Genomic DNA, 14,821 nt, shown 5'->3' on the forward strand with positions numbered 1-14,821 from the left:
GGGCCGCCCGTGCGCCAGCTCGGCTCCGGGGGCTGCCAGCAGCGCCAGCGCTTCCCAGCTTGACCCAAAGCCCTGATGGATCCTGGAGGCTCAAAAATGCTTAAAATCCAACTGTGTTGCCTGCTATTACACTTGGGAATCCCTGAAGTGCTTCTCTGTCCCAAAGGACACTCAAACACTATGAAAGCCATTACGGATCTGGGAGCAGAACTCCCCATCCACCACATACAGGTCCTTCTCCCTTCTCCTCTGTTTTTGAAGCTGTTTATTTTTTACACAAACAGCTGGCCCAGCTGGAAGCCATTCAGGGCGAGCGGTGCCAGAGGCGGTTTTAAGTGGCCGTCTGCAGTTAAGCCTGATGCTTACGAAAATGTGATCCAGCTGCACACGGCCAGGGGTCTTGGCGATGAAGTTGACGACCTTGCCCAGGTAGCGCATGTTGATGCCCCTCTGGTGCATGGCCTCTGCCAGCGTCGCCCCGTCCATGGGCAGCACCGTGTGATCCAGGCAGTCCTTCACCTGCGCAGTACAGACAAAGTTCGGTTACTGAGAGCAAGCACGAAAGGAAGAATTAAAGAAAAAACAAGTTGTCTGACTGGGGAGGGAAAAGGCGTTGCCTGACGGACACGGCAGTTTCCAGGCATGACACTGGAGTTACAAGCACAGCAAAAACTGGCACGTACAGAGCGCGGCTCAGCCGGGTAATGAGCTGTAACCCCGAGAGCGCCGCGCTGCGCGCAGGGCACACGCGCAGGGTGTGCGAGCTCCCGCCATTGTGCCCTTCGGACTCGTGTCTCTGGGGGGATGAGCAGCACACGCCCCCCAACGAGCGCTGGGCAGCCGAGCTGCGGGGGGATCAGCCGTCACACCAAACCGGCTCCGGTTCGCCCCATTCCCCCCGCAGAACGAGCAGAGGCCGCGGCCCCACGGAGCAGCGCAGGATTGCGAGCGGGTGCTGAGCGTGCAGCCTCGGGGCCCGGGAGACCAGTGACGGGGTCAGGTAACTCAGCACGACTCCCCGTAACTCCGCGGACTCCAGCGCTTTGCCAAGGCCGACTCAGGGACTCCTGCGGCTCAACGAGAACCACGTTCCCCTTGGCACGGCTTGTTTAGCGAACGCTCGTGCACCCAGCAGGCCAACCCTTCTCTACGGGCCCCACGGTCACCGCTAAAAACATTGCCATTTAAAAGACTACACGTAGCTGATAAGGGGAGCTGGGGCTCACATCTTAAGTTGTGGTACGGTGCTGATAAAGAGTCACCTAATTCACGGAGTAACAGCGGTGACTCTGATAGGCAGAGCTCGGAGCCCTGCCCGCTCACCCAGCTGCTCTGGAACTCGCCCTCGTGTGCTTGCGCAGCATTTGGGTTTATACCCCAGTGTATCGGGTACCTTGTAAAACAACAGTCACCAGCTGTAACACATGCGTTGGCGGTCGATTTAGAGCTCTTGCGAAGGGCAAAGCTGGTCTTTCTAATCTAGCCAGGTGCACGGGTAAGCACCAAAATGCTTAAGCCTTACAGAGGGAGTTTTTACAATAGATATTAGTAAGAACAATTTCCCAGTTCACTCCAAATTGTTAGTCACCAATTGAGTCACAATCAGGGTCAGATAATACAATAAGCTGTGCAGGATGCCCAGGGCTAGGGAGGTGACTTACGTGGTCTTCATTGTCCCAAACTCTTAGCAATAGCTGTTAATTACTAGTGCCACTTTGCTGGAGGTGGGACGATTGCACCATGACGCAAGAAGGGAAACGGAAAACCCCTCACGCGCTTGCACCAGAGATGCTCACACCGTTCACCGTACGTCCCTGCGGTGCCAGAGCCCGTCCGGCGGCAGGGGCCGCCCCGCCGGCGCAGCGCGGCAGCGCAGGCTCGGAGCGGCTCTCTGGGGGACGGTACCGCTGCTCCTCAGGTCCTTACCAAGCCGGGGATCTGGCACGACAGCAGGAACGCGGCCGCATCCTTCAGCAGCTGCTTCTGATCCTGCACCTCCTCTTTGCTGGACTCGGGAAAGCGAACGCCTGGGACAGTGAAAGAGAAAAACATAAAACACGTGAACTCAGAGAGAAACAAGGCACGTACAGAAAGGTATAGCAAGAGCACCTAAAACTTTAAAGTGATTCTGTCTCCTTGGAATTAAAGATACTTCTTCAAGAAGTTGTGTACGCTACAGCATGTGTCAGTGGGAAGAGCACTGGCTGCTCTGCTTGCTGAGGGGCCGAGCTGCTCCTGCCCCCCATTCCTTCTCAACGCGCAGCTTCACAGTCCGAATTCTGCTCGTCCTCTGCTCCATCCCAGCTGCTGCAAAGCGCCGCGCACGCTGCCAGTGCAAACACGTCCACGGCCTGGGCTGGAGCGGAACGTCTCAGCAGACGGACCAGTAAATAACAGCGCTAGAAACTCAGCCTTTTGCTCTGCACACCAAATTAAGATAAGGTTTAACTTCGAGCTGCAAAGTTGGTGCCAAAGCACTAATATTTACCAGCCTTAGGAGATGCTTGGGCGTTTCAAAACACATTCTCCTTCTGGCACATTTACTCCAAGCTGAATTCAAGTATAAGACCGTTCCTCTGCAACTTGCACGCATACGGCTTCAGTATTCACCCCTATAAACACTGTGGGAGCTTATTCTGTATTTCCAAATAAAATACAGATTCCAGCCTGGGAAAGCTGCACGCGGTGCCTGTGATGCACGCGTTTGAAAGGGCACTGTGACCCGCTCACCACCATGTTACTAAAGCAAATGCTGCCCTTCGCTGCAGATCCAGCGTCAGTTGTTCAACTGCAACCGCTGGGCTTTGTGTAAACTGCTACACCGGGATCTAATGTAACGTTCCCGCGGTCTGGCAGCCGGGGGCGGGAGGGTCGCAGGCAGCCTGCTGGCCGCGCCTGCAGAGCTCCCCGGGCGCAGCAGCTCGCTGCCGCCTTTGCCATTGCAATCAACTCCACTGCTCTCCTTCTGTATCTCTGTGCTCCACAGGGAACCCTGCACCGCGCCCAGCGAGCCAAACGCCAGCAATATTCCTGGCCACAGAGCACCGTTTTTTGTCCGTAGCTGGCTGGACACGGCGATTCTCTGGAGGAGTAAAACCAGCTCTTTGTACACGTACCTGGTGAGAAAATATCTGGGTTAAACCGAATGTCAAATGATGTGTCACTAATGGAGCCTACAGCCTTGCAAGCGTTCCGAATCACTTCTCTGCTTTTGGGATCCACTGGAGCAGGAAGAAAAACAGAATACAAATGAATGCGGATTTCAGAAAATGACAAGCCTGGCTATTAAATGAAGATAAAAGCTTTGTTACTGAAAGCAGCAATGATGGTACATTCTGCAAAAACCCATTACAAACCCAGTCATTTGGAAGATATCTGGAAAGGAGGATGGCTGCAAAATGCACAGTCTGGACAGGAGCACGCGAGACAACCCAGAAAACCCATGGACCACCCTCTGGCCCCCCCGTAGTTAGAAACCCTCCCCTGGGATCCCCACAGTGCTGCTCCCACTGAGCCCGGCAGCCCAGCCCAGCCCAGCCCAGTCCGGCCCAGCCCAGCCCAGGCTGCGGCTGCTGCGCAGAGCCGCTGGGCTCAGAGCCGCTGGGCTCAGAGCCGCTGGGCTCGCTGCACACACACGCGCACACACGCGCACACGCGCACACACGCGCACTCGCCAGGGTGACTAGTTCATTAGTGTGCAAAGAGCTGAGACAATACTGATAGAGGCAGCTTGTCCTGTTTAACACCAACCGGTCACCCTGAGCCCCCAGTGCCGCAGCCCCAGCCAGGGCAGGCGGCCGGGGCCGCTCCCGGTGCTGCGGATCAAATACCTGCTCCATCATCAGACGCAATGGTCTCAGCCAGCTCTTTCACCTGATCAAGTCCAGTCACGTTATCATCAATTTTACCATCCTCTGACTCAGATTTCTCGCTGTCTGCAGTACCGTTCTCCGGAGAGGAACCATTTTCCAGCACACCTGAGCTCTCCTGCTTGTTGGCTTTCTGCTGCATCAGCTGCAGTGCGGCCAGCTTCATGAATAAGAGATACCTGCAGCAAAGGAGGAGAGGAATTCAGCACAGCAGGAGAATCCAAGAGGATCACCACTGCTCTGCGAGGGAGCACCTCACAGTTAACGTTGTAGACCATACAGTGCACAGGATATCCGCAGGGAAAGAACTTCCAAATGTCTGACAACAGACCTGGAGCCTAAGAAGCAAACCCGCTCTTCCCGCGGCTCCCTGCAGCCCTGTCAGAGTCCCTGCTGTTTTCACCTCTCGTTAATGGAGTTTCTATAATTGCCGCTGCAGGACCAAGCAATGGGGCATCAGCTGCCACTTCTGGGAGCTGTTGGGACGTCCCTGGGACAAGGCAGCCTGGTCCTGAGCTGGACCGGTGCCAGAGGCAGGTGGAGAAGGGGGGAGCTCAGCTCACCTGTGTTCTACAAAGGCATCAACAAGCTCTTGCCGGAGACAGCAAAGCTTGTGTCTGTGCTGCTTGGGGAACCCCATTTTCTTACATTCCTCTGGCATCTCCTCCCCGTCAACAGGCAGGAAGTTTAGATCTGGAGGGAACGTGCGGAGCAGGTCCAAGATGTAGTGACGCCCGTCGTTGCCAATAATGCCTTTGCACTCCACTGAGGAGCACAGCTCCACCTCCTCGTTCTTGTCGTTGAGGACTTTATGCTTCTGGATCTTGAGCGGCCTGCTGGTCTTCTCCAGCAGCTCCAGGTACTTGGGGTGCGAGACAACTGTCTTGCCAAAGTCTATTGACCCATAGATAACGCTCTGTTCCTGCTCCCGTTCCAAGATGCCAGGAATAATAGACTGAGCCGTCACCCTGTAGCCTCTGTAATCCACCACCACGGTCCCCAGCGTGTACAGCCCTTCTACATCCACCGCATTGTAGGTCCGCACACCGTTGAGATCGTTGGTAGGAGCTACATAAGCAGCAACATCTCCACCAAAGTCCTTGTAGTGGTCACGGACGTCAAAGCCCAGGCTGAAGAAGATGTTGTTCCAGATGAACATCTGCATCTTGGTCTCTTCGCTGGGGTTGATGGCCATGACGTTGCCATCAATGACAGCCATGGCACCTCTGGTTGCTGCCGCAGTGAAGTCGCTGTGAACCTGGGGGCAGGTGGAGAGAACGCGGGGTAAGGAAGAGCTCCCGCCCTCCCAGCACCTCGCTCCCAAACCTCCCCACAAACGCTTCCTGCCGATGGGCCAGCTGGCTTTTACCGTTGTGAGCCCGGCCACCGACTTGGATACAAGCTCCGGGACCCAGAACAGGAGGGCTGAGCACAGCTCAGGCTCCTCAGCTCTCTGCAGAGGTGGGCTCAGGTGTGCGCGTGTCCCTCCTCCCCACTCCTCCCACCCGCCGGGGAGGACGGGGTCAGACAGGACAGCGGAGGACGGGGAGGCGGCTGCCTCGGGACTGGGAGCAGAACACGACCCGTTAGCTTACAAATGGGCATCTTCCCCTTGCGCTTGTTAAGGGGTCGCGCAGGTGAAGCGTCCGGATGCGATACAGGCAGCGGAGAAGGGGCTGCAGGGGCTGCCTGCACATCCCGCGCTTACCTTGAAAATGGCTCGCTCTCGCAGCAGCCTCTCGGGCAGGTTCTTGCGCGGCAGCTCCCGCGTGGTCTGCAGCTCCTCATTCCAGTCTCTGGTCTGAAAGAGGCAAAGCCTTGTGGGAAGCAACGCACTGAGTAGGAAGGGGCTGGAGAGTCAGCGTTTCTGCTTTACGAGGCGTTTTGTGAGAAGGGAGGGGAAGGGGCAAGAACTCGGGCTGCCGTGGAGTTCAGAGGAGGTGGATTAGCAGCAGGAATGAACGCCCCTTGTGAGTGGACTTTATTCACCAGTGGCTGGGGACAGATCTTACATTAGCCCAGCTCCTCTCAGACCTTTGTATGCTCAGGGAGCTGCAGCCCGAGCAGCACAGCCCCTGCGGTCAAGGGCACTGACAAGAACAAGGACTCCTGCGAGTCTTCCCTTGACGAGTAAAACCCTTCCAAAGATACCAGAGGTTGCTTGTTACAAGTCACCTGGTTCACGGCACAGCTGGCAGCACAACTCCTGCCAAGCAAGACCAATACCTGTCCAGGTATGTGCTCCTCATAGCCCAGTCTAGAGGTGTACGCGTCTTCTGCCCGAACGCAGTCCATGGCGTGTTCCACCTGCGGAGCCGTCCAGCTGTACACTTGGAAAGGGGTGGCTATCCTTTCAAAAGGGTGTCTCTGAACCCTGGTTTGGGAGTGAAAACAATCAGACATTTTCCAAAGGAAGATTTCTTTCTACACTAAGAGAATTTTCTCTCTGCTGCAACATCAGCTTCTGACAAACAACAGAACAAGACCAGGCCTGAGGAGCTACGCAGTGGACTCTCATTTCACAAGCACCGTCCCCCGCGATCTGCAGCCTGCAGAGCGCCCCGGGCTCTGCCCGCTTGGATCCCCGGCTCCAGCACCGCGATGCCCTTCACCCCGCACTCGGGGCGGAGGACGCCCCCCAGCCCTCACACGGCCGTGGGGGCTGCTCCAGACCCGGCACGCAGCCCTGGCCACGGGGAACACAAGTGGCACCAAACGGGCTCTCCTGGAACCTGTCTGCTCCCAGCAGCCGCTGCGCCCCAGCTGCACTTCCCTCTGGCCCAAGCGGCAATGCAGTGAATCACTTTTCAGGGGCCGGGCAGCGGCCGCGGGGCTGCAGGCCACTGCTCATTTCCAGCCCTGCTCTAGTATCACTTTCATCTTCTTAACAAGAGCAGAAGCAGAGCTCCCGAAAGCCACACAATGTGCCTGTCAACGTGCACCCTGCTGAGCCCCAGCAGTTCATTAAGTGGACTCCAACCAATGACAGGCTTTTACAGAACCTGCTGTCCTGGAGCAGAATAAATGGTCCCTGCAGCAAGGACAGGCGAATAAAACAATACGTTATTGTTTTTGTTGTTATAGGCACTAGAGGAAATTAGAGAAAATGAACATGCACGGACATGTTTAAAATAATTATCCTCTCTGCCATAAGCCTACGCAAAGCCAGGGTGCTACCGGGACACTGCCAGGTGTTCCGTGGTCCCGCGTGTCCCCGCCATCGCGGCGCTGCGCAGGCTCAGAGCACCGCGCTCCACCTGCGGCAGCGACCCAGCTCCCCGAACAGCCCAGCACGCCACAGACCGCTCAAGGCAACCAGAGCAGAAAAGCGCTGCTACCGTTTCTTCTGCAGGGCGGAGAAGTTTTTTTTGAAGGTAGGGCTGATCTGGTTAAGTAGTTCCACCAAGGAATGACTGAGAAGACTGGGGTTTGCAGGTTTGGGGTTGAAGTTGTAGGCAGTAGACCTGCAAGAGAAAAAAAGACAACAGCTGTTTGTCAGACCTGAGACTTTCCATACCATAGGAACGTGCTATATGAACAAGAGCTTTCCGTATACGCAATGAAAAATCTAGTCCAGTCTGTGCCCAGCTGAGGAAATTCTAACAGGCTGTGCTTTGGCTTTAGGGCAAAGCGAGAGAGCTGCAATGGCCGGGATGGAATTCCCTCCCAACACAAAATGCTCTAATTAGCTGATGACATTATGTGATGTTTAACTTTCCCTAAAGCATCAGGTATTTATCCACTGCAGAGAAATGGTACCAGGCATAACTAAACAGCCCAATCCAGTAGAGCAAGTCCTACAAACCCATGTGAACAGCCAACTAAAATGGGTTATTTTGCACAAAAAAAAAGCCCTGCAGCAATTGCCTGTTTGTGGGTTCTTCCCCAGTTGGCTGTCACGAGCTCCCGGCTGCGGGGCAGGACAGGAGGACCTCAGTTACTCACTGATTCAAGTAAAATCCTCGAGTGGACGCGGTGATACTGACGTGCCGATCCTCCACCGTGATGACGTACAAATACATGAGGTCTCCGTGCATTTTCCGGTTACCCGGTGGAGGGTTCCAGCCACTCATCGTCAATACCTTTAGGCACTGCAAAGGCTACAGAAGAACACAACAGAAGCAACTCCTGTCAGCAGGAATTAATTCCCTCGAGTTACAGAGCCACCCAATGTACACACCAGACTCCTTCCACCCGCCGCCCTTGGCCGGCTGCGGAGCCAGAGCTTCCAAGAAGGGCTGTTCTCAGGAGCACAGCCGTCCTCGGGCCGTTCGCAGCCCCCGGCGCGCCTCAGCTGCTGCCCTTCACACGTAACACAGGTAACAACAGACACCCCGGGCCTTTGGGCTGCACAAAGCACAGATTTCTTGCTGCACTGTTTTTTTAAACAGCAACTTCTAAACCAGAATCCAAATGGGGCAGTACTGGAAAGCTGAGGGTAATTTGTAGTGATCCTGCCTCCAGGACCTTGCAGAGAAACGCTGCTCTCCCTCCCGGCCACCCCCTGGACCGGCCATTTCACACTCCAGACGGCCAGACTGGGTGTCTAGTGGTTTGCACACAAGCTCTTGGACTTTATTCCTTTGGCTAAGCTGCGCTGGTCCCACACTCATTAAGCATCAAGCAGAGCAAATCCCAAAGTCCACTTCAGCGCAGGTTTCAATCCCTGAACACCAGTTTGCTGCAAGGAATGTGCCGATTGGCGTTGGAATGACCCAGGAGAACTCTACCTTCCAGTCTCTGTTCTGGGGCTGAAGGGCACACAGGGGTCTCTCTTTGCTACCTGGCAGGATATGTTCAGGAGGGGTGCAGTCAATTTGCTCCATTTCAGTACCTTTCTTCTTCCGTTTTCCACTGTCTAGAACAGACAGAGACAGAAAGTCAGTGCTGAGAAATGTAGCATTCCCTCCTCCAGAAATTACTCAAGGAGGAATGCAGAAGTGCTCCGGGTGTTTCTCTGCACTCCTGAATGATGTGGGACAGCTCATCGTTACGAGGTGCTTTAACGAAGCCAGGAGTCAGGGGAATGAAAACACCAGCCACACCAGAGAGGCCTTTTTGCCCCGTACCTCCCAGGTCTCCTTCGGTGAAGACACTCAGGAAGGACAGGGAATTACAGTCCACACCATTGAAAGCATCTGATGGGTCAAGACTCTTCAGAAGGTCCCGAATGTGACGCACGTGTATCCTGGCTTCTCGCACTGTGTATGGCTCTGGTGAGCAAAAAGGGAGGAAAGAAAATAGAGTTACATGGTTGCTTACTCCTTTGGCACACAGGTCTCCAAAGGGAGCCGCAGGAAAGGGTTGCCGGGTGGCCAAAACCACTCCCTGTGGAAACCCTCCCCATTCCCTCCCAAAGCCTGAGGGAACTTGCCTTCCACCACTTTGAGCAGTGAGCCCTCCTGCAGCCCTTCAATCGTTTTCAGCTCAGCAAAGTTATCGAGGACGTTGCCATCCAGCTGCAGGGAGAAGCAGGTCCGATGGCAGGTGTCCTCACGGTCCATCAACACCTGGTGGATCTCCTGCACCATCTCCTGAGGAGAGACCTTCAGAGGGAAGAACCAGCCAGTCATTCTCAGTCCTCATGCGTGTTCTTGCCAAACCCCGTCCCTCTGCTGCAGAATCCAACTCCAGGCTTGCACAGGCAGCTCTGACTGCCCCCCAGGTCACCCTGTCCCTGCGGGAGGGCTCTGCCACCCCCGCTCCCCACGTGTCACCCACAGCACTGCCCCGAGCCCTCGGCACGGGACAGAGGAGGCAGCGGAGGAACAGAAGGTGGTGGGGGAGCACGGGGGCTCTTCCCTTATCCATTCACACTGCGCATTTGTGGCGAGGCTTTGAGTGATGCACACAGAAAACAGACTGTTTCCTCCGGCCAGGCTGCCCCGGCACCCGCAGCGCGGCGTGTCCGTGCCAGCGCACATCGCCAGGGCACGTCGCCTGCAAGCGCACGGCTCCCGGTGCAGAAAACTGCCCTGGCTTGTGCAGCAGAGCTGCTCCGCTGCCTCCCGCCCTGGCTCCAGCGCCACCAACACTGCGCTCGAGCTGCGAGGACGCCGGGTGGTTTACATAAGCTCCTGTAAACAACATGGCCTGCTATTATTAGCCTATTAAAACTAACAGCCAAGGGGATTTAAAGAAGAAAGCCAGGCTGAGATACAGCTGGTTCCACAGGGGACGCAATTCACTGCACTCCCGGCTGGTCTTGGGGAGATAAGACTTCCCTCTGCATTTATACTCCAGATGCCTCTCCCTAAATTAGAGATACTTCATCCAAATGGCTTTCAGTGAAGTATCACGCTAAATCAGAGTATCAGGTAGGCATGTCAAAGCCCATCCTGCTCTTGCAGCACATCCCTGTCCACATGACACACGGAGCTCTCTGTGCAGAGGCTGCGCCGTTCCCTGGATCCAGGCTGGTGCTGGAGCTCCCTGCGCGGTGCCAGCGCCTGTGGCTGGACCCAACCCAGCGTAGCCCGGAGGAGCATCGTGCCGGCACCGCGGGGCAGGCGGCTCCTCCGGCACCCGCCGTGCTCTGCTGCCTCCGCCCCACTTCACCCCCTCAGGACGGACACGTCGGGAGCCGGGAGCAACCTGGAGGTGCGTCCAGAGCGTGGGGGCTCACAGGGGCCTCCCTGGGCACAGTCTCGTCCCTTTATCCCCTTCCCTGCCTGTCTGAAGGGACAGTGCTGTGTGTGCCCTGGCTCAAACGCTTCCACCCCCTCCGGTGCTGTCCCCGTCCCCCCAGCCGGTGACAGAAGGTACCTGCAGGGAAAAGGGCTCTATCCCCGGAGCACAGATCTTGACGGTGAATCCTGTGTCCTGTATGACGATGACCTCCTGGTCATTCCCGTCTTCTCCTGGCTCAGGCTCCTCGTGGCCGTTCTGCCTGGGCTCCTTCTCGCCCTTGAGGCTGTCGTGCGGGCCGCTGCCGTTCATCAGCGCCACGCCAGACGGGTGCTCTGTGGGAGGAGAGGGACTGAGACAGGAGCCAGCGAGCGCCGGGCCCCTCCGAGCGCTGGACAGGCTGGGCTGGACAGCACCAGCGGCCTCTGGCCAACCCACGTGAACCAGGGGTTAAAAGGCAGCCAGCGTTTCATTCTGCACTTGGTATTTACTAGACATAGGTGTGCCAGGCCCTTCCCTCCCTTCACCTCGCAGCATGATTAACACGCTCTCGCTCGCCTGCGGGGTTTGCATCTTCCACAAACGGTGTGGAGAGGGGAGGGAAGGAAGGCAGGAAGGATAGGCCAGCGTACAATACATCCAACTTTGTCTATGAAGCCTCTTAATTAAAAGGAATGGGTGTGTGGTGCTTTGCGGCCCAGAGGCAGCTGTAACCTCTGCACCAACACGTTACACAGCTCCCAACGTCCCTCCCGGTGCGGGGCCGCGGGGGGAGGAGACGCAGCGGCCCTGCCAAGCCGAGCGTCACGTGGCAGCCGGTTACCGCTCCGGAGCAAACTGCTCCACGGCCCTGCCTGCGCCGGGCCGCCCTCGCAGCGCCAGAACGCTCCACGGTGCCAGGGCGAGGCCTTGCCTGAGCAATTCTGTTCAAGAAAAAGGTGATGACATTTTAAGTGCTCTTTTAGACAGATGCGTCACAGGGATGGGAGCTCTGCACCTACTTCACTCCCGCAACGGTTTGTTTTCTTTTCCAGTAAGGCGGATAGTGTCAGAGCGCTGATAAGATCTAGGAAGCTGCAGGTCTCCTAGAGCAGCCTGCCCCACCAAACCAGGCTGGGGACCATGCTAAAAGAGGGCTGAGGGCAAGCTGGACTCGTGGAAAGAGCGGCTGACGTCGGGCTTGGAGAGGGAGCAGAGCCCGTGTCCCCAGCCCCGCGCTGAGCCGCCGGCCCGGCAGCCAGCGCTGAAGGGAGCGGGTGCCGTGCCCGCAGCTCGGCTGTGCCGTCAGCACAGCGCCGGAGCCAGGCACAGGCGGCAGCCCCGCTCGCAGGGGGCGCAGACAGGCGGGCTGGGGCGCACGGCGTCGGGGGCCCAGCGCCAGGCTGCCGGCCCAGGCTGCCACGCTGCTGTCCCCGCCAGCTCCGCCCGGCCGGTCTCCTCCTCCTCACCAGCCCCAAGGCACCAGCCCCAGCTCCACGTCGGGGGAGGCAGCAGCTCAACCTCCATCCCCGCTGCGGCGCAGGCCGGCGCTGCGCTGAACACCCACAGCTGCCACGGCTGGTTCCTGCCTGGCAGCCCCAGCAGCCCCGAGAAGCCGCCCGGCCTCGGCCATGGTACGAACAGGGAGGGAAGCGCTCTGTCCCCCGCACGCCTCTGGAGCACAACACCAGCGGCAGCAACAGACTGCTCCAGTGTCCCCGGAGCGTCGCACCCCGCTCCAGACTACGGCTGCCAACAGCAAACCGCCTCCCAGACCACTGCCAAGGCTGAACCAGCACACAGCGAAAGAGCGGGAAGCGCAGGGAAGCACACTCGTTCCACACGGCCGCGGGTAACGCAGCTTCCTCGAGCAGCCTCTGCTGCCCTCGGCATTCAGCAGCTGTGGCTCATGTTCCCTGTCACTTCATGGATGTCCCCAACACAAGCCACTCATTTCTTGGACAGACGAACCCAGGGGTGAGCCAGACGAGAGGCCTGGCTCTGGCTCTAGTAGCTGCAGTCGTGCTGAAGGCTTGCGCAAGGCTGCTTCCAACCAACCCACTCATCGGCAGCAGCGAGGTGGGCGCCGAAGCTACTTCTGTGCCGCAACAGTCGGCAGGACGCTCCCAAAAGGGACATTGTCACCTCTATGTGATTTTGTCTCCGGTATTTTCTCCAAGCTGCTCATCCCCACAGCTCAGACACCTCTTCCCACCCACACGTGGCTGGATGGAGCCAAAGGCTCTGGGCAGACGCTGCTCCGGCCCCTCGCTGGCCCGCTGCTGCAGGCCGGGCCCGCGGACCCGCTCCCAGCGGTACCAGCACCACGCCTGCAGCCACACACAGGAGGACTTGCTTTATCAGTTAAGAAAAAAAAGAAGCAAAAGCCCCGTATGTTTGTTTTGCTAACACGGACAAGGCACAGAGGGGTCCCTTGCCACATTCCTCCTTTTCCTTCTGCCATGAAGTTAAACATCACCTGCCTCCCCCCTCGCTCGTCCTGCCCCATTCCACGGGCACAGGCGGCCACCCACCCCATTACAGGCAGTGTTTTGGCTACATGAAGCGTGACAGAGCACCGTGCAGCCAGGCACCTGCAAGCGCGAGCTTCTTTTTCTTCCTCTTCTTCTTCTGCTGCAGCTGCTTTGACAGCAGCGCCTGCGCCCGAGAGTCGGGAGCACGGCTGGACCCGCCGCCGGGGCAGGGAGCACGGTCCGTCCCTGCAGAACCACAACCTGCGTCCCGCGCCGCAGGCGACACCTCTCCGGGGGAGAACGGCGGCACAGCTGCCTTTTGGGCCAGCGGGGTTCTCCCCGCGCCCGCTGGCGGAGCTGAGGACGGGGTCCCGGGGCTCCCCGGGCAGGGAGCAGCGCCTCTACATTCCAGCCCGCTGTCTGGACTTGCTAAGACTGCATCTAAACACAAAGCGGGTTGTCCCTCGCCGTGGCCCTGGCCGGCGGGATGTGCTCCAGGGGCCACATCCTCCCCGTCAGCTGCCGCCACGTGCTCCTGCCGGCGGCAGGATCTGTGGGCTGAGCCGCTGTCCTCAAGTTTCACGCAGCTCTGGCGAGCCCCAAGCGACTGAGCATGATCGAGCAGCCCCGCCAGCCCGGCCCCAAGGTCGGCGGGAAGGACGGTCGCCGCGCGGGATGCCTCTGCCGGCCGCACACAGCTCTGTGCACACGCCGTCGCCGGCCCCTCGGCGCCCTGGGCCTCCAACAGGTCCTGGACGCGTTCCGAGCGTTTCTGCAGGCTTCCAGCCACCGCCTCGCTGGGGACGACGTCTGGGTACGGCCCGGCGTGCTGGGCAGCTTCGGGCAGCTCCGGGCACACGGTGCAGCTCGTGGGAGGCTTTGATAGGAGCGGTGACCTCTCATCGGGAGAGTCAGAGCTGCGCGTCTGGAAGATGAGATCGGTGACATGTCTGCAGCAGTTGGCAAAAAGGCCGTTCCCCATGGTCACAGGCAGCCTGGCTCGTACGGCACCAGGTTAGAAAAGTCAGTTTTGTTTGCAAATCTCTTGTTTGCGCACATATATAAGGCCCCACAAGGCAGACTCCCACGCAGCAGCCTCGCTCTCCCCAGCTGGGCCCTGCTCCCCGTCCCGCACCGGCAGCGCCTTCTCCAGAGAAAACCCCCACTCTGCCCGGGGCGGGGGGCAGAGGGCCGGCAGCTGACTGTGCTGTCCTGCGCGCCCGCTGCTCACGTCCCACGTGCGCCGGAATCGGACGCCGGGCTCACAGCGGTTCTCCCAAAGTGCTGCAAAGCGACCTCTGCTCCCCGACGCCCTCTCCCCAGCCACCGCGCTCACGCCGCCGTCACATCGCCAAGCCCAAAAGCGGCTCCCGGCAGCTGAAGATCTGCTCTCCCCGCCGCGCCAGAACAGAAGCAGACGTGTATCTAACAGGTTCCTCGGGCGCGTTTGCAGAGGGATGCCGGCCCGATCGCGGTTATAAATAGCCCAATCTCGAGTGCTGCAGCGGTGCAGCCTGGGACGGCTCTGGAGCGCTCGCGCTGCCAAACCTGCGCGCAAGGGAGATGCATTGAATTACAAGGCGAGGGCAGTTACTATGGCACGCCGGGCCCGGGCACAGCCATCCATACCAAGCAGGCGAGCACAAAACACCCCGGCAGTGAACCAGGGAGTAGTTCCCAGACAAATGTTCTGTCCTGTCTGCCCTGCCGTATCAAACACCAGCCACAAAAGCGCACACACAGCCCCCTACCACCACTCTCTCGCCAAGCGTTTGAGAAATCTCAGCCTGAAGCAGGGATTTTGGAGCTGGAGGTCTCTGCAAGCACCAGGGGCCCCGGGGAGGCCGCAGCGCGTCCTGCGTGTCCCGGTGA

General features: G+C 58.4%; 1 protein-coding gene across 2 annotated transcripts in view; it reads right to left on the minus strand.

Annotated features, from left to right (window-relative positions):
* The window catches only part of CLUH (clustered mitochondria homolog), a 31,281-nt gene that overhangs the window by 10,544 nt on the left and 5,916 nt on the right, over positions 1-14,821 (minus strand). Inside the window, exons 1-14 of one of the 2 annotated variants that reach the window (XM_082068159.1) lie at positions 13,070-14,290; positions 10,635-10,831; positions 9,244-9,415; positions 8,939-9,082; positions 8,600-8,727; positions 7,815-7,969; positions 7,208-7,333; positions 6,096-6,243; positions 5,578-5,670; positions 4,433-5,127; positions 3,831-4,048; positions 3,117-3,221; positions 1,927-2,027; positions 367-519 (exon numbers count right to left, since the gene is read on the minus strand). In XM_082068159.1, the coding sequence (XP_081924285.1) occupies positions 367-519; positions 1,927-2,027; positions 3,117-3,221; positions 3,831-4,048; positions 4,433-5,127; positions 5,578-5,670; positions 6,096-6,243; positions 7,208-7,333; positions 7,815-7,969; positions 8,600-8,727; positions 8,939-9,082; positions 9,244-9,415; positions 10,635-10,831; positions 13,070-13,931 (3,297 nt within the window). In that variant the 5' untranslated portion in view covers positions 13,932-14,290. Of the gene's footprint in view, positions 1-366; positions 520-1,926; positions 2,028-3,116; positions 3,222-3,830; positions 4,049-4,432; positions 5,128-5,577; positions 5,671-6,095; positions 6,244-7,207; positions 7,334-7,814; positions 7,970-8,599; positions 8,728-8,938; positions 9,083-9,243; positions 9,416-10,634; positions 10,832-13,069; positions 14,291-14,821 lie in introns of those variants that run through there. The other variant, XM_082068158.1, reaches the window with a different exon arrangement.

This window comes from Streptopelia decaocto (genome assembly GCF_964273445.1).
Source record: "Streptopelia decaocto genome assembly, chromosome: 18".
Lineage (NCBI taxonomy): Eukaryota > Metazoa > Chordata > Aves > Columbiformes > Columbidae > Streptopelia > Streptopelia decaocto.